Source organism: Schistocerca nitens, chromosome 2 (genome assembly GCF_023898315.1).
Source record: "Schistocerca nitens isolate TAMUIC-IGC-003100 chromosome 2, iqSchNite1.1, whole genome shotgun sequence".
In the NCBI taxonomy this organism is placed as follows: domain Eukaryota; kingdom Metazoa; phylum Arthropoda; class Insecta; order Orthoptera; family Acrididae; genus Schistocerca; species Schistocerca nitens.
This window is the reverse complement of record NC_064615.1, coordinates 825,595,530-825,621,971: the sequence shown is the minus strand read 5'-3', so window position 1 is coordinate 825,621,971 and position 26,442 is coordinate 825,595,530. Positions and strand designations below refer to the sequence as shown.

General features: G+C 42.3%; 1 protein-coding gene across 1 annotated transcript in view; it reads left to right on the top strand.

Annotated features, from left to right (window-relative positions):
- The window catches only part of LOC126237090 (chloride intracellular channel exc-4), a 178,884-nt gene extending 154,545 nt beyond the window's left edge, over positions 1-24,339 (top strand). Inside the window, exons 3-6 of the mRNA XM_049946893.1 lie at positions 768-930; positions 3,511-3,685; positions 5,577-5,737; positions 23,553-24,339. Coding sequence (XP_049802850.1) covers positions 768-930; positions 3,511-3,685; positions 5,577-5,737; positions 23,553-23,636 — 583 coding nt within the window. The 3' untranslated portion in view covers positions 23,637-24,339. The remainder of the gene's footprint in view (positions 1-767; positions 931-3,510; positions 3,686-5,576; positions 5,738-23,552) is intronic.
- The last annotated feature ends 2,103 nt before the right edge of the window (positions 24,340-26,442 follow it).

Genomic DNA, 26,442 nt, shown 5'->3' with positions numbered 1-26,442 from the left:
TGTGCTCTGATACAGTTCAGCTTCACTATTTCCTGTTAGATTCGGTATTTTCATTACCTTGTGTGCAAGACTTTATTTATGCAAGTGTCCCTGTATCTCACTTAAAAACCTACTCCTGATTCTTATGTTCATAATATAAGCACTTTCTCATTATTTCTCCCTCTTTCTCCTCATTTGTGCCAAGAGTGGTGGTTAATGAGCCATTGGTTGTTAGCTCTTCACTACTTCGAAACTATATAATGAAATATTAGAACCCCCCTCCATTAACTTTAATAGACAATTACTTCAGCGTTTTCATTAAAGCTGACACAAGTTTAACATTAGTTAAGCATTACTATGCCATGGCATAGTCCCTTCGTAGTGTGTGCTCTTGCTTTGCCATATCACTACCTTGTTGCTTTTTCATGCTTTCATTTAAAGATATTTCTATACTTCTCATTGTTTATTCCTTGTAACCACACTTAAAACTTCCTGACAGATTAAAATTTTGTGAATAACTGGCACTCAAACCTGGACCTTTGCTTGTTGCAGCCAAGTGCTCTACTGAGCATTAACACACCTTTATCAGTGCAACAAATGTGTTCAGGCATTTTCAAAAGCAAAGCATACAGTGTTGTCTGACTTAGTTATGTAGTGTGCATGTTTTAGTAGCAGCAGGAGTGCATCCTATTTAATAGGACTGTACAGCTGATGTAGATTGTGATAAGTATTGTTACCTACTCCATATGGTAAGAGTTTTTAATAATGTTAAAATAATCAACTTTCAGGACCAACTTCGAAGCAACACCACCACCAATCCTTATTGATAATGGTTTGGCTGTATTGGAAAATGAAAAGATTGAACGGCATATCATGAAGAATGTTCCTGGTGGCCATAATTTGTTTGTTCAGGATAAAGAAGTAGCTACATTGATAGAGAACCTCTACAGTGTAAGTATAACTAACCCATGTAAAAGATTCTTTGCATGTTGGATCTAATGTCATGAGGTGGCACAGAAAATAACCATAATGAATTCAGGAACATGATAGTGTACCTCTTTCTTGTTTAATCTGTTCCCATATGTTCTCCCCAAGGTGCATTTACGTTGAAAATATATGTATCTGATATTTTTGTGGTACCTCTTTGAGTGTTGCAAGCTTACATTTGCGTTTCTGGAATGATTTCTTTTTCAAAACATTAAATTTTCTTCAAAACGCATCCTTTGGTAGAAAAGTCTCTAAACTGTTGAATTTGTAAGATGTTTGTTACCACAGTACGAAGTAGATAGAGGCGGCATGTTATTAAAGTGGTGGTGCTAAGAAAATGTAAACATTTCTTTTAAAAGTTTTATAGCCACAGTTAGTAAGGTGGAACTGAGCTTTTAAATGCAAAAAAAGTGCTGTATGTTAAGGAAAGGTATGGTAATAGACTCAGGTTTTGTATTTTGCCGCAAACATTAACTTTTAAAAAACTGACTTTGGGGAAAAAAGCATAACTGATATTCTAATCATGCAATCAGTCTGAAAATTTTATTGTAAGGTCTTTTCCTCAGTAAAACAAGGTTTGTAAGATATGTGAATGTGGCTTTAATTGCATTCATAACACATTCTGATAGTGAGTGCTGCTGTGACAGGTTTCATTTATTGTGTTGTACTTGTAACATAAGTCGTTTGGGCACAGATTATGCAGTGGTCTTTGGATAGCTAGTGAAACTAAATTGCCCATACAGCTTGCATCTTTGTCTCTAAATTGTTTGTATTTTTCCTAATAACTCTCCCATAATGTAACTGAAGGGAATGAATTTCCTTAAGAGTAAATCTGCTTTTTCTCTTAATTGTTTTCCACTCTTAAGTAGTGCTCATTTCTCCTCCTTTAGCAAGTGATGAAACTTGCCACAAAGTCTCCTTTGGATTGGCATACACATTCCACATATACTCCACATATTGGAGTATTGTACAGTTTATATTTGAAAGAAGACTGCCTATTACTGTGCTCCAAACTTCTGAAAAGGTGGGAGTGGCTTGCATTCAGAGTTCAACAATTTAATATTTTAAAGGCACTTCTAATGAAAGATATTCAACATAGATTAAACTCCGTAGATTAAGAAAAGAAATTGTGGAAAAATAGACTTGTTAACCCATGTCTGTGGCATCCCACCTTAAGAAATCAGTCTGCTATGCAGGGAAAATGGGATAAAAATTCTTCTAGCACCATTGTCCAGATTTTACACTCCTGAGTTCCCACAGCATAACCAGTCATTTCCTTCTGGAAATTCAAATTGTATTCTATGGCCAATGGGCAAAAAAAAAAAAGAAATCTATCAAAACTTTTTCACTTGAATTTACTGTTTAGATGTAGTAAATAGCTGAAGTTTAAAACTTAAAAGTTTTTAATTTTTGTACACACATCTGATAACGACACCAGTATTACCTTCAGCATGTGGAGCTCATTGTTATGTTGCAATGACATAGTGATTGAGTGAAATAAAATTTATGTAGTGGGTAGGTCACAGGTACTCATACTGATAACTTGCAATGAGACAATAAGAATACAGTTCTCAGATTATGTTCATATGCTTCACTTGTACAGTATGTCAATTTCACAGCCATGTAGCCACTTGTTAAGTGTTCAGTTATCTGGGTGAGATATTGCCTGTACTGCTACAGATCTTCTTGAAATTTATCAGTGTTGTCAAGTTTACATGATTCATTTAAAAATGTGGTCTCGACTGAGACTTCCTGTTGTCATTGATGTTAAAAGCAATTAAAATTGTCAGTTTCATAACCTGTGTAATTTTAATACAGTAATAATGAGTTGAATGTGGTGAAGCATAATCAGAGAAACGTAAAATGACAGCTACGTCTATGAATGTGATGAGAGATTATAGTTAATCGGGGGATGAGATGAGAGGAGGCAAGACATGTAGACAACAGTGAGTCAAGAATTGTTGCCGTTAGGAAAGGTCAACTAATGTCCTCGTTCATGAGATATATGTAATTTTTCTGATAATTTTTGGTGCATTTCTCTAGGCTTAGATTCCTGATTTTGATATAGTAGCAGCATTGTGAGATGGACAGATTAATTTTTCTTTGTGAGGAGCAGCCCTTTTGTGCTGCAGTTTAGATAACAGCCTAAAAGTATTGAAGGGAAAGATGAAGTTACCAAAAAGTATGCCAACAAATGCTGTCGTCAGGTGCACACATAACAAAGAGACAGACATGTAGGATTGAGCTGTGCCTGCAATAAAGAGGGAAACTGCACATGTATTTCAGGCTAAAAATTACACCCACCACCACCATCCAACAATTTAAGTCTCTGCAGAATATTATGGAGTAAGAGCTAAAAAATTTGTACTTGTGATCAACAAAATGTTGCAAGTGAAATATATTGTTGTTTTTCAGGACATTAAAAAAATAAAATGTCAGTTCTTTTAACCAGAAGGGTTGACAATAGTAGGAATATGTACTGATGTAACTTTTAATTTAAAGTAGTTCTTCCTTTTTAAGAAAACTTTTTCTTTGTTAAAACAGAAATTGAAGCTGATGCTAATTAAGAAAGATTCAACGAGCACCCACAGTCTCCTATCACATCTTCGCAAGATCAATGACCATTTGGCTCGTAAGGGTTCTCGCTTCCTCACAGGTGATACGATGTGCTGCTTTGACTGTGAACTCATGCCGCGACTGCAGCATATTAGGGTTGCAGGTATGTTGATTTTCTTTTTACCTACCTGAAAACGTGGCAGTGGGTACATGGATGACATTTATTTAGTCATTCTCTCAGCTGTTGTTAGTACTTGAAAGTAAAAGATTACAATATTAAAGAAGAAAAGGCCTGTAGTGTGAAATGAGAGTGGCATTGTCAATGTGATATACTTCTTCATTCTGAAGTGAAAGTATTTTTCACATTTATCTTTAAAAATCATGGATATATTTTTATCTTCTGTATTTGCCATGAACATACTTGTATATTCCATAAAGCAAGGCTGCCAAAGTGTTGCAGAATATGCAGTGGTCATACACCATGAGATACTTAATATGAAATTAAAATATCCTGCAAATACAGCAGTTTTGTCAAGTAACTCTGACAGTCAGCTTCCCCTCCTCGACCACCAAAAGGTCAGCAGGTACACTGTACCAGTTGGAGTGCTGTCAGTAATCAGTGGCACATACTCCCAAGCATCAGTTGCCTACATTAGACTGTGAAACTATTTTTTTAATAGATTAGTTTCAATGCCATGAATATGACACTGCCATTAAATGATTTGGTGAAAGTACATAATGTAAACGTGCATTTCCTCATAGAATGCTCAGTTCAATCCAAAAGCAGGCATGAAACACTTGGCAAATTCTGGCAGTAACAAGAAATATCTTTTCTTTTTGTAAATTGATAACTTTTAGCTCTGCTTTGGCAATGGACAGAAAAGTTCTTTTCATAAATTAACATCCAACTGGCAATTAAAAATAAATATTTTGATTGTAAATACTATCTGTACTTAAACATTGACATTACTTCTCAGGTTGCCATCCAAATTCAAACATTTGTCATACCAAGACTTGATCCATTCATCAAAAAACATTGCTGCCTGGTGCTTCATCCAGTTGTTGACTGATCAGTTTTAGATCATCATCAGTCATGAAGTGCCGAGCAGCCAGCTAGGCCTTCATTTTGGGAAATAGGTGAAAATCGATTGGTAGTAAGACTGAACTATGGGGAGGATGTTGAAAAAATGTCCCAGCCAAAAATTCTATGTTTTTCCTTCATTCAGTACGCAGTATGGGGCATCGCAGTGTCGTGAAGAATGATTCCCCTGGTATCATACTACGCCATTTGTTTTAGGTTGACCTCCTTTGGAGTTTTGTAAGAGCCTCATGGTAACCATGTTAGCATACTATTCTCCCATTTTACTATCGTGAGATCTGTTGTCATAATTACTTTGTGATCTCAAGAAATTGTAACGATCATTTTGCAAGTGGACAGCGTCTGCTCAACCACTTTCACCGTGCGCATGTGTGTGCCAATTTTCTGCACCACACTCACAACCCCACACCCCACAATATGACCCAATCGATAAGTCTTAGTGGCGTTGATGCTTCCTGCTTCCAATATCAAATTACAAAATGTACCTGGCAGGAGATTTAAAAAGTCATCTGCTGCCTTCGTACTGACAAATGCAGCAGAGCGCTGACTGTCACAATGTAACCTTCATAGTCTGCTCTAACCAAGCAAATGCTATGAAGCTACAAGCATTCATTCACTTTAAATAGCCAATTAGAGGTCAATTCATGATAAGCCCTCGTATATTTCATATAGAGAATTTAAGTTTTCAGGAAATCGCCTTAATTATTTTTTATGTGCATGTTATTGATTATACAAAATGGTGTCTGCTGAAAGCTTGAGGGTTCATTGTATTCAGGAAAAAATTGTACTATATCTGCTTGAAGTGGGAGAACAATATAGATGATTACTTTATAAGCAGATAAACTTAATACCTTGTTATTACCTTAATACCTTGTTATTACTGTGTGTGTTCCAATTGTCTCTCAGGACAGCAAACAGTCAAAAGTGAAGCTATAAACTAACATTTTTGTTGCAGGGAAATACTTTACAGATTTTGAAATTCCAATGGAATTGACAGCACTGTGGCGCTATATGTACCATATGTATCAGTTGGATGCATTTACACAGAGCTGCCCAGCTGACCAAGACATTATAAATTACTACAAGCAGCATAAAGTGGAAACCAATAAGCCTGGAGTAAGTACTTTTTAGTACATACCTTTTTCTTAAATCTGGTGGCAGTGGTGATGGTAAACTTAAATTTATATTGGAAGTTAGCATAATTTTCTTTTTCAGAAATGCTTTTCTTGCTATTGGAAGCCACCATTTTATTTCTTCTTCTGGTCGTGTTGTCAGTTTGCTCTCCAAAGAACAAAACTCATCTAGTGTCAATTTCCTAATATGATTCCTTCAACAGTGCCTGATGTAATAAATTTACACTACTCTTGTTTTACTTTACTGATAGAAATAATCCATCCAGTTACATATTGTTTTACTTCTGTTAATATTTATCCTATAACCTCTTTCCAAGATATTAACCATTCTGGAAAAACTGAATTTCCATGTCCTTTGCAGATTATCATGGGGACATGCTCACACCTTTCTCCAGAACCCAAATTGATCTTCCCCTGAGACAGCTTCTAGAAATCCTCACAGCTTTCTGTAAATAATTTTAGTAATTTTCAATCATGACTTATCAACCAATGGTTCAGTAATAGATAAATCTGTGAGCACCTGCCCTCTTTGAAATTAGAATTCGTACTCGCTTCTTGAAGTTTGAGATTCACTTGTCTCATATATGACAAAATTGATTTGTTTGTTTACTTGCATTTTTTATGTGATCAGACCCATGTAACTACAATGCTCCTCTTCCACTGGATTCTGTTTCCTGTTTTGCTTCACCAATCGCCCGCAATGCCAATTTGCAGAATGTTCTTATGGATTCCATCTCTCCACCTTTTCTTGGGTCTGCCTATTGGCCTTCTTCCACAGGGAGTAAAATCCCTGATTTCAAAGACCATCAGTGTTTGTCAGTGTGACATGCTATGCCCATACAAACAGTTCAGTTCTCATGAGGCCTAAAATGTTACATCTGCTATAGTCCCCATACAGCTCACAATTATGCTGGATCCTACATCCCATGGTGATCTTATCTTGTACCGGACCATATATCTTCCTTGAAGACTTTCTGCTCAAAAAGAAGACTAGTCTTTTCCGGCACACCATATAACCCAATTGGTTAAGTGTTGTGTACAGCTGGAGTCTTGAGACTGCCCAACTTAAAAAGGTGACTCAGACTGAAGTATTATCAGTTCGTGGCTTGGATTCTCTTTCAGTTCTGCCTCAGATAAAGCATCTTCTATAAAGATCATACGACAGATATTAAAAATTATAAACTTCATGTAGCATCAGGTTCAGACTACCATAGGCTGAAGTGGAAGTCAGTGATAGGAATGAGTCCTGCTCACCACCAGATACTTGGGTGTTTCATTCACTCATAAGGAGACTGAGGTTGCTCATTGCTGCCGCCACACTGTTGCTTATCCCCATTGGTTCTTCCATTGTTCTGTACAATGGCGATGTCATCGACAAATGCAAGATGTGTGATTTTCTTACCCTCTACCTCAATCACTTTGAAATTCTTGTGGAAAGCTTTCCTCATTATCTCTCCAGGGTTCAGTCTGAACAATACTGGTGACACACCATCTCCTTGCATCAACCCATTGTTTATGTTGAAGCTCCCTGATTTCACAAGCTTCACTTCACCTTTGGAATTGGTAATGCAAACTTGAACTAGGCTGAGGAGTTTCTTGGGTATTCCAAAGTCGTTCTGACAATTCATTTAGCTCCCTCAGTGGATGCACTCATACACGGTCTTAAAATCTATTAAGTGCATATGAAGGTATTTGGCATATTCCCATATCTTCTCAGTGAGCTGCTGATGTACATACATGTTGTCAAGAGTTGAACAGTCCTTTCTAAAACTGTCCTGATATTCACCACTTCTTCTGCAAATGGCTTAATTCTATTCAGGATACAACTGGATAAAATCTTGCAGCAGATATTAAAGAGGACAATATCTTCGTAGTTGTGCTGTCCATTTTGTCACCATTCTTGTTTATAGGGGAAATAACTGCTGTTTCCCAATTCTCTGGGATTCCATCAACAATCGATGTCCTCTAGATTAGTTGTTGAATTCTCATAATCTTCTCTTGGGCTTTTGTTCTTTTTCAGCTTTACTACGTTTCTTTATTTTTTTCCAGTGTAGGCGGTGAATAATCTAAATCCAATGTCACTCCTCTCACACACACCTATTCCCATTTGGACCTATCCTTTTGCATTGCTCAGCTTGTCCATTGTGTTGAGTAGTCCGTTCTTTCTGATACCTACTCGAGCGATAATTTCCCGTGTGCTCTCCGTCTGATTCCTACCCCATCTGCATGCATGCCCAAATGGCAGCTTACTAAGGCTGACTGGCAGCTTTACTCCTCCCTGGCGACCTTCGGAGAACAAGATTTCTCCAGTTGTGATGACTAGATGGACTATTTCACCAACGTTAACCTTACTGCTGCAGAATGTTCCATTCCTCACACGTCTTTACCACATTGTGTCCCAGTCACTTGGTGGTGGACTGAGGCATGCCACAATGCAATTTGCACATGGAGATGTGCTCGCCGCATTTTTAACAGTCATCCTACAGCGGCAAAATGCATTCATTATAAAGTGATGCATGCAAAGTGTCATCGCGTTCTTCAGGATAGCTAATGAGTTAGCTGGATTTCCTTCACTAGTAATTGTAACAGTTCCACCACTTCCTCTGTCATGTGGGCCAACCTCAGACGGATTCCTGGGAATCAGATCCATTCCCCCATTTCTGGCCTCACAGTTGCAGACTGTTATTGTGGACTCTGTTGCTATCTCCAACACATTGGGCTGCCATTTTGCATAAGTTTCGAGCTCCTCCCACTATCACCCTGCCTTCCTCGATCGGAAAAGAGTGGAGGAGGCCAATGTGATAACCTTCTCATCTCCGAATAGTCAGTGCTACAATGCTGCCTTTACTACAAGGGAGCTAGATTGTGCTCTCAGTTCATTCCGATCCTCCACTCCAGGGCTGGACACCATTCCACATTCAGGTGTGCGAGCAGACACTTTCTGCTTAACACGTACAACAGCATCTGGGCAGAGGGCACATTTCCCAGATGCTGGCATCAAGCGTCTGTCATAATCATACCTAAGCCCAGTAAGGACAAATCTTCCTTCTAGCTACTTGCCCCATCTCTTACCAGGTGAGTTTGCTAGTTGATGGAACATATGATTCATGCCCAGCTGGTATGGTGGCTAGAGTCTCCCAATTTACTGACGAATGCACAGTGTGGATTTAGAGCACGGCGCTCTGCAGTTGACAATCTGTTTACTTTGTCCACTCACTGTGGCCGTGTTGATCAATATGGATAAGGCCTAGGACACCTGCTGGAGAACAGGTATCCTCCATACTAGTTACCTGTGGGCTTCCGTGGCCACATGCCCTGTTTCCTTCAGGCATTTTTGTAAGATCGAGTTTCCAAGGTGCGTGTGGGTTCTGCCTTTTCAGACACCTTTACCCAGGAAAACAGTGTGCCTCAGGGTTCCGTCCTGAGTGTCATCCTCTTTATCACCATTAACCGTATTGTGGCTGTTCCCACCGAGCATCTCCAACTCCTTTTTTGTTTACGATTTTGCCATCTATTGCAGTTCTCCATGGACCTGTATCGCTGAGCGGCATCTTCAGTGATGTCTTGCTCATCTTTGCTCCTGTAGCATCAACAATGGCTTTAGGTTTTCCACTGACAAAACCGTCTGTACGAATTTCTGACGACGCAAGTGGTTTCTCCCACCATCTTGTTCCCCTGCGGGTACAGGGGTTAGAATAGGCCCGAGGTATTCCTGCTCGTTGTAAGAGATGACTAAAAGGAGTCTCTCACATTTCGGCCTTTGTGGTGGTCCCCTGTAGGTTTTGACATCCGTCCTTCTAAATTTTCCTGAAGTGAGAGTCAATTGGGGAAGTTTGGAGAAGGGTGCCTTACATAGTGCATAGTGACCATTATGCGCTGAGACCTCTCGCACCTGTCGCCGATGTGGATCTACACTTCTGCTCATTCTCCAGCTGTCGGGCAAGGTCACCCTCCTGGGTGCGTTTCCTCCATCCACTGGCAGTATTGCTTTCTGCACTGATGACGATAATGGACTTCTTTGCTAATTTGCACCTGACATCCAGCATGGTAGGAAGTTCATTGTGTGGCACCACCGTGTACCCTGTTGGATGTAGCCCCCTGACCACACAGGGATCGCTCTCCTGATGCCTGCGCCGTTAACTCCCTACATTTGCCAAAGAGTAGATGCCCGTCACCATGGGGCATCGGGACTCCTGGCAATTGTCATCCTGCCAGGTGGCATTTGCTGTGGCTGCGTTTCACCTGGTGGCTGTGTAGCACCTGTGGGAGGACTCTGGTTGGAGTGGGTGACATCAGGGCAGATGACACACCATGAAGCAAAGTACGTCATCTCTTGTTTGTGGTCAAACACCAGCAGTCTCTAAGCGGTCAAGGTCTAACTTCAATGCTAAGAAATAAAACCCCAAATGGTGTAGTACCCCTTAACATAATGGCTTCACTGATTGATCAGCTCCCTAAATCTTTCCTATTTCTGGGAGATTTTACCGCACATAACCCCCTGTGCAGTGGCGCCATGCGTACTGGCAGAGATAGGGGGTCGAAAATTTACTGTCTAAACTTGGCCTCTGCCTCTTAAATACAGGTGCCCCCACACATTTCAGTGTGCCACATGGCATATATTCGGCCATTGATCTCTTCTCCCATCTACGCACTGGAAAGCACATGATGACCCGTGTGTTAGTGACCACTTCCCCATATTCCTTTCACTAGCCAGATGGGCTTTAAACAAGGCAGATTGGGAAGCCTTCACCTCTGCTGTCACTGCTGGATCTCCCCCACATGACGCGATTGATGTTGTCGTTGAGCAGGTCACTACAATAATCATTTTCTGCGGCGGAAAATGAGATTCCTCATTCTTTAGGGTGCCCCTGGTAAAAGACACTCCTTTGGTGGTCACTGGAAGTCGCGTTAAAAATGGCACCCTTCCCTAGAGCACCTAATAGCCTTTAAGCTGCTCCGTGCCTGCGTTCACCAGCTTATAAAACTATGGAAACAGTTTTATGAGAGGTATGTGTCGACCATTGGGTGCCGTACATCACCTTCCCAAGTCTGGACGAAGATCAGACGTCTTTTTTTGTGTATCAGACCCCAACAGGACTCCCTGGCATTAAAATCAAAGGCATATTATCTACCGATGCAAATGTGATTGCCCGAGCTTTTTGCCCGACCCTTTCGCATCCTCAAACAGCAGATGGAAAGGAAAGTCCTCTCGTTGACAACACGCCGCAGTGAACCCTATAACGCCCCATTTACGGAGTGGGAGCTCAACGCCCTTGCACATAGCCTCGACACAGCTCCTGAGCCGAATCGGATTCACAGTCAGATGATTAAACATGTCGTCTGACTACAAGCAACATCTCATCTTCAACCGGATCTGCTGCGATGACATTTTTCCATCACAGTGGCAGGAGAGCACCATTGTTCCAGTTCTCAAACCTGGTCAAAACCCACTCAATGTAGATAGCTACTGGCCCATCATCCTCACCAACTTTTTTTGTAAACTGCTAGAACATGGGGTGTGTCAGCGGTGGGGTTTGTTCCTGGAGTCACGTGACCTACTGGCACCATGTCAGGGTGGTTTCCGCCAGGGTCACTCTACCAGTGATAATTTTGTCTCTCTTGAGTCTGCCATCCAAACAACCTTTTCCGGACGCCAGCATCTTGTTGCCGTCTTTCTTGACTTATGTGAAGCATACGACACGGTCTGACGACGTCATATCCTTGCCACATTGTAGGGCCCGCTCCTGATTTTTATCCAAAACTTCTTGTCGCTCCATACTTCTCGTGTCCATGTCAGTGCCTCCCATAATTTCCCCATATTCAGGAGAATGGCATTCAGCTCTCTCTCTCTCTCTCTCTCTCTCTCTCTCTCTCTCTCTCTCTAGTGGTTAGTAAGTCTAGCAGCGGCTGTAGGGCTGTTGGTCTCACCTTCACTGTATGCAAATGCCTTGCATTTCATACTGCTCCTCCAGTACTGGTGTTGCTGTGCAGCACCAACAGGGAGCCATTCACAAGGTTCAGTAGTGGACTCTAGCCAACGGCTACCAGTTTTCAGCCGCAGTCGTGTATCATGAATTTTTCGGTGTCACACCATTCATCCAGAACCAGAACTTTACCTTAATGATGATTCACTCACTGTAGTGGAGGCATGTCGATTCTTAGGACTGGTTTTAGATGCCTGATTGACTTGGCTTCCTCACCTTCGTCAGCTTAAGTGGAAGTGCTGGCAGCACCTCAGTGCTCTCCACTGCCGAGCAACACCAACTGGGGTGCAGATCGCTCTATGCTGGTGCAGCTCTAGAGAGCCTTTGTTCTATCCCGCCTTGACTTGGGAGTCTGGTTAATGGTTTGGAGGCGCCCTCAGCATTGCGTTTACTCAATCCATTGCACCACTGTTGGATTCGCCAAGTGACAGGAGCTTTTAGAAAGAGTCCGGTGGCCAGTGTTCTGGTGAAGGCTGGAGTCCCTCCATTGAAGGTTAGGCATGCACAACTGCTCGCCAGTGATGTTGCACACATTCATAGATCTCCTGCACATCCAAATTACCGTCTTCTTTTCCCAACCACAGTGGTTCATCTCCTGCATCAGCGGCACGGGTCAGGGCTTAAGATTGCGGTTCATGTCTGGTCCCTTCTGTCGGAACTGGAGTCCTCCCAGTTACCACCTGTCCTTGAGGTCCATTCACGATCACCTCCAGGCTGTACACCTAGGCTGCAGGTTCTTCTGGACCTTTCACATGGCTCTAAGGACTCCATTAACCCTACGGCTCTCAACTATCACTTCCTCTCAATTCTCAACATGTACTGGGGCCATGAAGTGCTTTACACAGACAGCTTGATAGCTGATGGCCACATGTATCTTTTGCTCTCAAGCACATCTGTTCATGCCCTGGCAAGTCATTTCTCCTGTGTACTGACTCCTTAGCAGCCTACAAGCCATCGACCAGTGCTACCCTCACCATCCTTTTGTAGCATCTAGTCTAGAATCCATCTATGCCCTGGAACTGTTCCATCGTTCAGTGGTGTTCATGTGGACCTCAGGTCACATCGGAATCCCAGGCAATCAACTTGCCGACAGGCTACATGGAAACCACTTTTGGAGATGGGCACCTCAGGAACTGACCGGCATTGTGTCTTATGCCACAGGGTTCTTCATCTTTGGGAGACGGAATGGCATAACAGTACACACAATAAACTGGGTGTCATTAAGGAGACTACGAATGTGTGGAAGTCTTCCATGTGGTCCTCTCGCAGGGAATCAGTTGGCCTCTGCCAGCTCAGTGTTGGACATACGTGGCTAACACATGTTTACCTCCTCTGTTGTGAGGACCCACGTCTCTGTCATTGTGGCTACAAATGACGGTCGTCCATCCCTTGCTGGACTGCCCACTTTTAGTTGCTCTGCGGCAGACTTTTAACTTTCCCAGCACCCTACCTTCGGTGTTGGGCGACAATGCCTCAACAGCAGCTTTAGTTTTACATTTTATTTGTGAGGGAGGAATTTATCATTCAGTGTAAGTTTCAGCACATGTCCTTTTTTCCCCTCTGTGTCCTCCATTCCAGTGCTTTTAGGGTGGAGGTTTTAATGTGTTCTCATGGTCAGCCAGCCATGGTAATCTACTCCGTTGTTTTGATCTCTTCTACATGTTTCTTGCGTGTCTGGTTTTCTTGTCCTACTTTGTCCATTTTGGTGTTTGTTGCCCATCTATCATTCTTGTGGTTTTCTCCTTTCTTCCAGCTCTGTTTTGTACATCACTATTTTACTCCCACCCTTGTGGAATTATTTTAAACCAACTAACTTTTCATCTTGGGCCAGTTGCCCTTCCGTTTGTTGAAACTACGAAGTTCCTGGGGCTCATGGTCAATAGGAAATTCTCTTGGCCCTCCCATGTATCTTACCTGGAAGACTGCTGTATGTGATTCCTCAGTGCCCTACGTGTCCTCAATGGTACTCCTTGGATTGCCAATTGAGCTACCCTCCTCCATTTGTACCAGTCCTTTGTCCGTTCGAAACTTTAAACCAACCCGGTTGAGAATCAGTATGCTGAAGCTGCTGAACTACCCCTGTACTACCACCGTGACTTTCTCCTCGGCTGGTATGCATGCCGTTCGTCTGCCATGCATGGCCACCAATCCTAGGCCACCTCCTCTGGTGCTTCCTGTGATTGTCAATATGGGGCTCATCCCTCTTCTGTTACCTCCTGGAGTCTGCTTTCGGCACGTGGACGGTGGCTTAACGTCACACTACCTGCACCTTTCCCAGTGGGTGTGAACCCTTCGCCACCTTGGCTTTGTGAAGTGGCACATGTTACCTTGGCCTTCATTCACTTCCTAAGGGCACTACTCCAGCCTCGATCTATCGCCTTCAGTTTCACGACCTTCACATGGAACTGCGCAACAGTACCTTGTATATGCTGATGGCTCTGACTGACTGTGGGGTTGGGTGCATATTTGTCATTGACACCCGTGTCTTTAGATATCGGCTTCTGGCACACTCCTCAGTATTTACGGCTGAGCTCTTCATGTTGTATCAGGCCACAGACTAAATCCGGCGACACAGCCTTTCCAATTGTGTCCTCTGCACAGACTTACTCAGTGCCCTTCAAAGTCTGTGTGTTGTCCACCGCCCCTTCCATTAGTGCATTGGATCCAGGAAAACTGTCAACTGCTCACTCTTGTTGGAGCCAGTGTGATGTTTCTGTGGGTCCCTGGTCATGTTGGTCTGCCAGGAAATAAGGCTGGTGCCAAAGCTGCAGTCCTTGTACCTCAGCCCACAAGTACCTATATTCCCTCCAATCTGTGTGTTGCCGTCTGTCAGGTGGTGGTGTCCCTTCGGCATCGCCAGTGGTCCTTCGTTCACAGGAATAAGCTCCGGCTTAGTAAGCCTCTCCCAGAGGCTTGGACGACCTCCTCTCTGCCTTCGCACTAGGAGGAGATTATAGCTTGCCTGCTTATCGGGCACTGCCTTTTTAGCCATCGTCATTTGATAAGTGGTGCTACCCCACCACTATGTATGCATTGCACCAATTTTTAACTGTCCACCACATTGCTGATGGAATGTTCCTTTTTAACCTTTTACGTCCCTGTTTGGGTTTGCCGTGTGTTACCAGCCATTTTAACAAATGACGCGCAAGCTGTCAATCGCATCTTACTTTTTATCTGCCAAAGCAATGTTTCAGAGGCTATTTAATTTTGAGTTTTGTACCTCCATTTCTGTATAGTGTCTTTCTTAGCCCTTTTTCTGTGTGCCTGTTTTAGCTGTCTTCCATTATGTAAATTCAGAATGACTGATACTAGTTTTTTTAACTCCTCTCTGTCTTCATGTTCTATAGTTTTGACTTAGGCGCATATGACCCCAGTTGTTTTTGCATCCTAAAGCAAAGCAAAATGAAACCAAACCTACTGTTCCCTCAAAGCCCCCTTTATGAGCATCGATTCACTTCCTATTGGGAAGTTAGTCCCCAACCCCTAGCCACAGAAGTGATGTTCTCCTCAGACATCCCTTACCAAGAAGGGCCCCCTTGGGACAATTGCTTCCCAGAACTCTGCTAACCTACAACTGGATGTCGGCTATTGGCTGCAGGAGCCACAGGTTGCAGGCAGTATGACTTCGGGTTCCTCTTCTTTCCTAGAACCTGGAGCAGACAATTCCTCATAGGTGTCTAAATAATATAAGGACAAGTAGTAGGCTACCAAAAAGGGGGTGGCCCCTGTGCTATCAGACACCACGTTTGCTGCTGGATCAGAGGCAGTGAACAGCCCCCCCCCCCCCACCCACCCACACACCCACACACACACACACACACACACACACACACACACACACACACACTGGTTTGGAACAAAACTGAATTGACAGTGTATCAAGAAGAGGGACAGCAGGTGACCATGAGGCACGCCCTGCCTCCTTGGTCCCATCATGGGATACTGATAACATAATGTTCCTGCAGTGGAATTGCATGTTTTTCCACTGCTTGGCTGAGCTAAATCATTTTTGTAATCACTCTCCAGGATACTTGTTCCTCAGCAATGCGGGCCCCTACCCTCCATGGCTATTGGGGCTACTTTAAGAATCACACTATGAAAGAGCATTGGGTAATGTGTGCACCCAGAACACATTGTCTGCCCTGTTTACTCAGCTCAGCTCACCCCACCCTCCCTACTTTTGGGGTGACTTAAATGACTGCAACCTTTTGTGGGGTGGAACTGCCTGTGGTATAACTGTTGAAAACTTGCTCGGTGCCTCTAAAATACTGGTTTCCCCACACACTTTGAGGTGAGGTGGCAGATAGGTCTTCTTTGGCCATGGACCAGTGACCTTTCCATTTGCAGTTGTCTTCTCCCCTCCATCCATTGGAGGTCCATGATGACCTGTGTGGCAGTGATCATTTCTGATCGTTTTGAGCTTCCCTTAATGTCATCCATATGGTTGTACACAAAGATTGGCTCTCCCCTAAGCTGACTGGTATGGTTTCACCACTGCCATCGCCCTTTACTTCCTGCCACATGAAGGCATTGATCAGTTGTCCAGAGCAGAACTACAGCCATTCCATCTATTTGAAACTGACCCAGCTAGCCCATCTTCCTTGAGTCCTCCCCGTCAGAAGACAGTACATCAGTGTACAGCCCCCACCCCCTCCACCATAAGCAACATCTGTCAGTGGAGTACCCCATAAAACAAAACAAGAATGCTGGAAGCAACATGTTGCTATCATTTGACCAAGTAAATGTCCTTCACACGTTTGCATGAAGATTAAACACATCTATGAGCATGAGAAGGGTGCACCTGGTTTATCAGTGAATGGACACTGTTGCTAGACATTTTGCTTTTCATTATCCTTGAGCCTCTGCATCTGAGAACTGACAGCTTTTATTTTGTGTCCTCAAACAGGGAGTAGTGACTTCCTTTGCTACATGGCATATGGAACCTTACTGTACCCTGTTCAGTTAGTGGACATTTTTCAGTGGCCTCCACCTTTGCCCAGACATGGCTCCAGGTCTAGACCATACTCACAGCCAAATGCTCAAGCACTTATCATTGGATTGCCAGCATCACATCCTTACGGTTTTTAACCGTATCTGGAGTGATGGTAAGTCCCTGTGTTGGTGGCAAGAAAGTTTGATAGTCCCAGTACTGAAAGTGTGTAAACACTACTACCACCACCACCACCACCACCACCACCCAGTTAGCATCACTGATGTTCTCTATAAGTTGCTCAAACACGTGGTGAGCCGACAGCTATGTTAGTACAGAGAGTATCGGGGTTTGGCTCTCTGCCCCAGAGAGGTTTTCGCATAGGCCGTTCTTCTGCTGACAGTTCGGTCTGCATGGAGTCAGCTATCCAGTCAGCTTATGACAAGAAACACCACCACATCCTCATTACCTTCCATTTCTGTGCTGAGCATCCCTATCTTTCTCGTCGCTATTAATGGACTGGTGGCGGCGGTTGCTGGGCCGACAGTGTCCTCCCGTCTTTGTATGCTGAAAATTTTTGTATCTGTCGCTTCCTGCATCATGGGCACTGCAGAATGCCGTCTGCTGGGGGTAATCTAACAGGCACAAGCTCTCTCCCACAGCTTTGTTTTTGGTGGAATAGTCGTGTGTCGTGCATGTCTACTGTCGCCGTACAGTCCATCCCCATCCGGACCTGTTCCTCGATGGCCAATCCCTAGAGGTGGTGGACACCCATCGCTTCTTGGGTCTGGTCTTTGATGCCCAGTTGACATGGCTCCCTCATCTTCGCCAGCTGAAGAAGGCGTGCTGGTTACATCTCAATGTTCTTAGATCTGTGCAATACCACCTGGGTTGAAGGCTGCTCTGTTCTCCTGCGACTGTACAAAGTGCTGGTCCAGTCTTGTTTAGACTACGGGAGTCCTGTCTATGGTTCTGCATTACCATTGAGGGGTATGACTTGCGAATGGTGCCTTCCAGACTAGCCCTGTGATTAGCCTTCTCACAGAGGCGGGGATTCCACCGCTGCGAGTTTTACGCCAACAACAGCTGATATCTTACGCACTCCGCATTTGCTGCACCCCAAAGCATCCTAATTATGGCCTCCTTTATCCAGACACGGAGATCGACCTCCCGCGGTGATGGCCAGGACGTGGGCTTACCATGGCTGCCCATGTTCAGTCACTCTTTTTCAGAGCTCCAGCACTTCCCTTTACTGCCTATTTTCTCCGCTCACCCCTCCGTGGTGCATCTCTCGGCCACAGCTCTGTCTTGATCTCTCCATCAATTCAAAGGATGCTATCGCTCAAGAGGCCCTTAGACACCAATTCTACTGTCTCCTCAGTTCATTCCATGGTTCAGAAGTGATTTATACTGATGGCTCTATGGTTGCTGGTCACACTGGTTTGCTTGCACCTGTGCGAGACACGCGGAACTTCGTTCCTTGCCAGATGACTGGTGTTTTTACTGCAGAATTGGTAGCCATCTTGCACGCACAGGACTATGTCCGCTTCTGCTCAGGACTGTCCTTCACTACCTGTAGGGACTCCTTGAGCAGTTTGCAAGCTGTCAGCCAGTGCTTCCCTCGCCACCCGTTGGTCATAGCTATCCAGGACTCCCTTTCTCTCCTTGATAAACGTAGATGCTCAGTGGTGTTCAAATGAACACCAGGCCATGTTGAGATCCCTCGCAATGAATTTGCTGATCGATTGGCTAAATTGGCTACTAACGAGCTATCTCTTGCTATTGGCATTCTGGAAATAGACCTTGGAATGTAGAATGGCACTCTTTCTTCGCCGAACAAGATCAGGGCGATACAGGATTCTACAATTATGTGGTGGTCCTCCTTACGGGCCTCTCGTAAAGCCGGCTTGACGTTGGCCATACTTGGCTGACTCACGGTTATCTCCTCTGTTGTGGGGACCCCCTCTCTGTCATTGTGGATAACTGTTGATTGTGATTCACCTCCTACTGGACTGCCCTGACTTAGCTGCCCTGAGACGGACTTTTAGCTTTCCTGATTCGCTACCCCTGGCGGTAGCTAACAATGCCTCAGCGGCTGATCTAGTTTAAAGATTTCTTCGTGATGGTTTTTTTTATCGCTTTAAGGAAGGGATCTTCAACCTTATCAGTTGGTGGAGAGGATGGCAGGCTGTCTTGCTCCCCGATTCGCCCCGATTGGACTGGCTTGGACTGGGCTCGTTGGTTCACCCCCGCCCTCCGCCTTCCCACTCCTTTATGGGGTCTGTTTCATCTTGAGTGTCTATCTTGTCTACCTGTACTTCTTCCTTCATGCCCCTGTCTTTAGTCACTTTTTCACTCCTCTCTTCTTCCGCCTTCTTCCTTCCTTTTAGTTATTCCTACGTTGGAGGGACTGATGACCGTGTAGTTTGGTCCCTTTCTCCAATCCAACCAATCATTACCCTCCACAAGTGTAGTCTCCTGGGCCATTGTCCAGTTTTTGTCAATAACTTATTGTAATACTGTACTTCAGTATTCAATATGGTGCTTTTCATGGTCCTCCCCACATAAAAGAGAACGGGGTCTCACTTGAGCTCTACATTGCATGTGTGTTTTTCTAGTGGCTATCAATGGTCTAGCTGCAGCTGTGGGATCTAGAGTGTCACCCTCCCTGCATGCTAACAACTTTCGCATCTACTATTTCTCCTTAACTGTGGATGTTGCTGAAGGTTGACTGCAGGGAGGCATGTGAAAGTCAGCCTTAACTCTTCGCAGTCTCAGTAACACCAGCTGGGGTGCAGACAGCTCTACACTTTCTTGGTTCTACAGAGCTTTGATACTGCCATGTCTTGATTATGAGAACTGGTGTGTGGCTGAGCATTGCCTTGAGCAGATGCTAGACCCAATGCACCATTGAGCCTGACTTGAGACATGGGCCTTTCGGGCCACCCCAGTGATCAGCCTAATTACCGAGGCAAGGGGTCCCTCCCCTACAGGTTAGGCACCAACAATTCGCTCAACTGTGTAGTACACATTCTATGCTCCACTGAGCAGCCAAACTGCCATGTGGTTTTTCCTAGCAGGGAAATCTACCTCCCACAACAGACGCCAAGTTCTGAAGTCACGGCCACAGTTTTTCAGGGAGAAATCGCGTGTGCCTCCACAGTGTGTATTCTGTCTTTGTCTGGCACAACCTCTCCTTCGGACAGAAAGAATCAATAAACTGTATAGTTTTTTGCAATCCGTTCCTAGACACTTTTGATGAATTTAAAGACTCAGACGTCATACACACTAACTGCTGTACAGTCAATGGACAAACTGGATTTTTCTACACACAAGCAAGATGCAGTGAACTAGGCTCCCTGCCAGACGGATGCAGTGCTGCACAGTTTATGGCCATTGCTCAAATCCAACCGCATCTGGACTGAGGGCACATTTCCTGGACGCTGGTGTCCAGGTAAGCCCGGTAAGGACAAAACCCTCCATTCCAGCTACCGCCCCATCTCTCTTACCAGCTGCATTTGCAAGGTGATGGAAAGTATGATTCATGCCCGGCTGGTGTGGTGGCTCGAATCTCGCCATTTACTCACGAATCCACAGTGTGGATTTAGAGCGCAGCATTTTGCAGTTGACCATCTCGTTACTTTGTCCACCCATGTCATGAAGGGTTTTCTGTGGAAATCCCAGACTGTGGCAGAGTTGTTAGATTTGGAGAAGGCCTATGACACCTGCTGGAGAACTGGTAATCTCTGTACTCTTTACATGTGGGGCTTCCATGGGTGCCTGCCCTGTTTTCTTTGGGCATTTTTACAAGACAGAGTTTTCAAGGTGCATGTGGATTCTGCTCTGTCAGACACCTTTATTCAGGAAAATGGTGTGCCTCAGGGTTCCATCCTGAGTGTCATCCTCTTTGCTGTCACCATTAACTCTATCATGGCCTGTCTCCCGCCGGGTGTCTCCAGCTCCTATTTGTCGATGATTTTGCTATCTATTGCAGTTCTCCACGGGCCTCTCTCACTGAGCGGTGTCTTCAGCGCTGTCTTGACCATCTTCACTCCTGGAGCATTGCCAATGGCTTTCACTTTTCCAATGACAAAACTGTCTGTATGAATCTCTGGTGGCGCAAATGGTTTCTCCCCAATCTCTTCATCTTGGGCCTGTTGCCCTTCCATTCATTGACACTACGAAATTCCTGGGCCTCGTGCTTGATAGAAAAGTCTTGGTCCTCCCATGTCTCTTACCTGGCAGCCCACTGTACACAGTCCCTCAATGTCCTCGGTGTCCTCAATGGTACTTCTTGGGGTGCCAATCGAACCGGATCCCTTGTCCGTTGAAAAGTAGACTACATGTGTGCTTTGTTTATGCATCTGCATGCCCATCCCTTTTATGCCATCTCAATATTATCTACAGTTGTGGCATCCGTTAGTCCATAGGTGCCTTTTACACCAGCCCGGTTGAGTGTCTGTATGCTGAAGCTACTGAACCACCACTGTCCCTATGAGCTTAGTCATGTTGGGATCTCAGGGGATGAACGTATGACAAGTGGTAAAAGTTGATTGCAAGGATGTCAACTTTGGAGATGGGGGTACCAGAACTGGATCTTCATTATACTCTATGCAAACAGTTGTTAAATGCTTGGAATGAGAATTGGTGTGCCCTGATTTCTCCAAATAAATTGTGGACCATAATGGAGACCACGAATATGTGGCAATCTTCTTGTGCTTCTCGCTGGGAATCTAATGTCGTCTGTCAGCTTCTCTTTGGCCGCACTTGGATTTAACCATGGCCACACGCTTAAACGTGGGGATCCACCTTATGGTGAAACCTTAAAGTAGGTAACAAGCTGTCTCTGGTGCTAGCAGATGGTGCTAAAATGGCCTGTTTGGTTTCATGCTTTATCTGTGAAAGCACTTTTTACTTCTCCCATCGACGCAGGGCACATTAGCCTAGTCAGCCGCATGCTCCGACCCAAAGGCCCCATGGCTGCACATACTTGGTTCCTGCCCTTTCCACCTTTTAAATTCTTATTCTTTTATATCTGTCATTGGTTGACAGACTTGTCATTGTTCTCTTTCCTGAGAGTTTATCTGTGTAGCTAGTTTTCTTGTGATAATGAAGGGTGTGGAACCACCAGTTGGATGCAGAGGGTCTCTCTCCAACCACATAACATGTTACGGGGGCCTCCAGCTGCTTTTTGGGTGGAGCAACTCACACCTTCACACCTTCAACCCTGTACTTGTCTCTGTTCTACTTGCTTTTATCTCTTGGTTTTCTTGATTCTCGGATACGCCCCAGTCCGTTGGGATTGGTCTTTTTTGGTAACTGTAGTGAATTTTGTTTGTTGCACTTATAAAAAAATATAGGGTCATTTTAGAAAATTGAATATTTTGCCATTAACATTTAACTTCTACTGTAATACAGAGAAAATAGAGATAGTTGTGTATACATTAGGTTTATCATATATTAAGTTGATGCCATTAACAATGCAGTATACCTCATGTAAAGATAAGAAAATGTAATTACAGCAGGCTACCAAATTTGAATTTGATTTATTTTGTGCTATTTGCTTCTAATTGCAATAATGTTTTCGGTGATGTGTATGAAAATTGCTATTGAAAAGCAAAATGTTTTTTAACTAAATCTTTAATTGGAAAATTTTAGATTTGTTTAAATGATAGGAATATTTCACTTGTTCTGTTTAGTATTGGAGAAAAGTATGTTCTCATTCCATGGTTTTAATGTGATTCCAAATAATTAAATTACATAAGTTCTTGTTCCCTATATCATGAATATTACATTTCATGATAATTTGGAACGTGCCAGTTTAACATAAGTTTTCTTCACAGCAATATATATATATTTTTTACAGTTGTTACCTCATACCCAAAAATTCATCTGTTGAGTAAATGTTGTCTTTCAGAATTTATTTTAATTTGTTTTTAAATGTTGGTTGGCCATCTGTCAGTCTTTCAATGCTATTTGGCAAATGATCAAAGATTTTTGTGGCAGCATGATTAACCCATTTATGTGCCAAAGTCAGATTTAACCAAGAATAGTGAAGATCATCTTTTCTTCTAGTGTTGTATCTCTGCACTTCGCTGTTATTTTTGAATTTAGGGATGGGTTATTAAGAAAAGATTTCATAAGTGAATATCTGTATTACAAAGGTGCTGTGAATATCCAGAGTTCCTTAAATAAATGTCTGCAAGGTGATCTTGGGCGGGCTCCAGCTATTATTTTGATTACATGTTTTTGTGCAATGAATACTTTCCTCGATGATGAATTACTCCAAAATATGCCACCATATGAAAGCAGTGAATGAAAATAGGCTAGGTATAGTAGGCTAATTTACTGATAAGTTTATAACCAAAATTTGCAATAACCCTAATAGTGTAACTAGCTGAACCTAGCAGTTTCAGAAGATCATCAATGTGTGTCTTCCAATTCAGTTTCTCATCAATGCGCACACACCCAGAGTTTTTGAATATGTTGCCTTAGAAACAGCATTCGGTTGAAAGTCTATATTTATCAGTGGTGGTATGCCATTTACTGTACAGAACTGTGTGTTCTCAATTTAGTGAGTCAATTTGCAGGGAACCACTTAATAATTTTCTGAAATACAGTGTGTAAAATTTCCTCAGCTGATTCTTATTTGTTGGGTGTGATTACTGTACTTCTATTAACAGCAAAAAGTAGCTTTTATCTTCATGAACATGTTGCAAGTCGTATTAGTGTTTTTGTCAGTTTTCGTCTATAAATTTATAGTAAAATGTGGGGAAGAGACATTACATGTGAACTTTGAATGTAAAGAGGCTGTGTATACAGCCACATACATTTTGGATTTTTTGTAGACTGAGAACACCCTAATTGTTTTAAACTTTTTCCAGGCAATGAAAATGAAGAAACATGAAGAGCTAGAAACACCTACATTTACAACATCAATTCCTGCTGAAATATCCCTTGAAGATTAAACCAGATGCAGTGCATAGGAAAGTGAAGCAGAAGTTGATCAGTGCATTTATTTAGTAGAACGAATAAATTAAGGTGTAGCAGCCAGTGCTGCAGGACATGAAGTGAACCGTCAAATGCATCTTAATTTTTATTTTTCTATGCATTTACGGCTGTGCATTTAAGAATTTTCTACACACCCCGAGATGCACTATGCCATTTTGCTGAAGTTAAGTAATTTTGCCATTAACGTAGAGGACATTTACAGCAATTGTTAGTTCTATTGAATTTCTGAGACAGTGACACGGTAGTGTATTTGATAAATTCGTTCATGTACTGTGAATTAATCAGTTGGCTATTTCACAAAGCTTTTTTACTTTGTGAATATGAAAGGATTGTCTTACTGACAGTCAAATAAGGCACCTACAATTTGATATTCAGTTTTTCTCAGTGTTTTATTCAGTAATACAAATTTTTATTTTGCTGGAAAGCAATAAAGTTCATTATATTTGTAGAATTTTAATATACAGTATTTAAGTTGTTTTCCTGTGTGTATAAAACATCACATGTTTTGTGTCATTGTGTGAACTGTATTTAAGAACTTTTGTTTCATTACATGGAATCACTAAAATTTGAGTCCATTGCTGTTTGATAAAACAGAAACACATGAATTTTAAATCCATGTAGTCTACTATTAATCAAATACATGAACAATTGAGTCTCTAACTCTTTATTTGCAGTTATTTGCTCTTTATATTGTTATACAATTGGAATGTATTGTATATTCAGTTACTACTTGCACTTCAGACAGATTTATATATGCTGTGCTTTCTCAAAAATTAGTTGTCTAATTCATGTTCCCCTCTTTTACCCAGGAAATGTGTGTTTTTTTTTTCTGTAACTGTACAGTGTACAGATTTCATTTGACACTGATGCCGTTTTCTGCTAAGGATAATGTATTCTTGAGAACATCTGTCTTCCTGTCATTGCATTATAATTTTTCGTCTTCACTATAACATGTCTTTAAAACAAGTGTTTGAAGAAATTAATGATGAACTCCGACACAGGATTAGTCAAAGCACAAATATTGAAGTTCAAATTAAGATGTTCCTGTTTAATGGCCTACCCCAGACATTATCCCATGTACCATGATTTTGTGCCTTCATGCTAAAAGAATGGAGAGCCTAATTATTCTATAATCTCGAGCAGTGTCTAAGAGTACTTACTTTTGTAATATTCGCTGTAAGACTTGTAGTGGCGCATTGATAGAAATTTTAGAAATTAATTTGTTTAAAGGGTAATTGTCTGCCAAATTCCTAACCAACAGTGTTTGGCCTGTAAATAATGTATTTTATAAGAATTTCATAACACATTGTACAGTGTCCATTATAAAACCAAATTTAAGGCTTCATTGGCAATCTGTGAACTGTCAAGTTCTCTCTTCCAGAAATCCGTATGTTTCTTACAGATTTAATCTGTCCAGTGTAATGTATACTTTTTAATATAATTAAAATGTGAAGGTATTTGTCAGAAATGACACCAATAAAATTTATAAAAAATATTTGACTGCCTGATACCATGTGATAACTCCACACAGTTCCTGCCTTTATTTGAGAAGTTATTTGAAGTAAAGTTCTGCACTTATTTTTTTTATTTTTTGTAAAACTATTGAACCAGTAATGAGATTTCTAAACACTGTTAAACAAATGCACTGAAATTATTTGGAAACCTTAAATTATTTGGAAACCTTATAAACACACACACACACACACACACACACACACACAAGATGATTGGCTGAATTGCGAGTTCATTGAGAGATCAATATTCTCTATAATAAAACAACGTAGAAGATTCTAAACAAAAGTTTATGAACATAGATTTTTGTAGAAAAACTTACTGGAATCAAAAGATTTCTTGAGTTAATCAGTAGTTTGGCTAGTTGAAGCAAATAAAATGCAGCAATTATGTACATTTTTTATATGCAACAGTATAGTTCGTGATATGATATACTTCGTAGTGCATACATGCAATTTAGTTGAATGATTAAGTTTAGTTAGATAGTTTGCTTTTGGTTGCTGTCTTTTTTGTATACTGTGCAAAAGCAATAGATATCCTTCAGTGATCTTACTCAGTGTCCACAGCCAATGAGGTATTGGCTAACTGCATTTTTTCTTTGTTTAGCCACTGAGTGTCTTTAAAGCTTTTTCTCTCAAATAAGCACCTATAATGACTGTACCTGTAGTAGCAATACATGGACTGATCAGCTTCACCCAACATGGTTCCACATCTCACATTTCCTTATCTCTGTAGATGGTTTCATTTTCCCTAAAGTTAGTCGTTACAGATCCCACAGCATACATAGTCTGTAATGTAATCATTGTTCTTGCAAAAATGCATCTAGAACATAATTCACACAGTGATATTTCACGTGTGTGTGTTTTGTGCAATGAACGGTGTGTCTACAATGCAAGCTGTAATAATTTTATACAGAAATTTTGAAAGTGCTTGAAAAGCTGCTAACAGATAACGATATGTAATGCCTATAGCGCATCACAGCTTGGAGCAATCGGTTCCACCGCTGAAACGGGGATAGCATGCTGAAGGAAGAGGTGGGAAATTGTGTATTCCATTAAACAACTTGTACCTCTGGTACTGCAATACCACAGTTCAGAATTCAGTGTTACGGCAACAAGGTGCAGAAATACTGAGGCAGTCTACATGTTTCCATTCAAAATCCAAATCAAACAGGCCATACCTGTAAGAGTTTTGTGACAGAGGGCTGACTTTGCGAACCAGATTCTAACCATGATTGATAATGAAGAATTT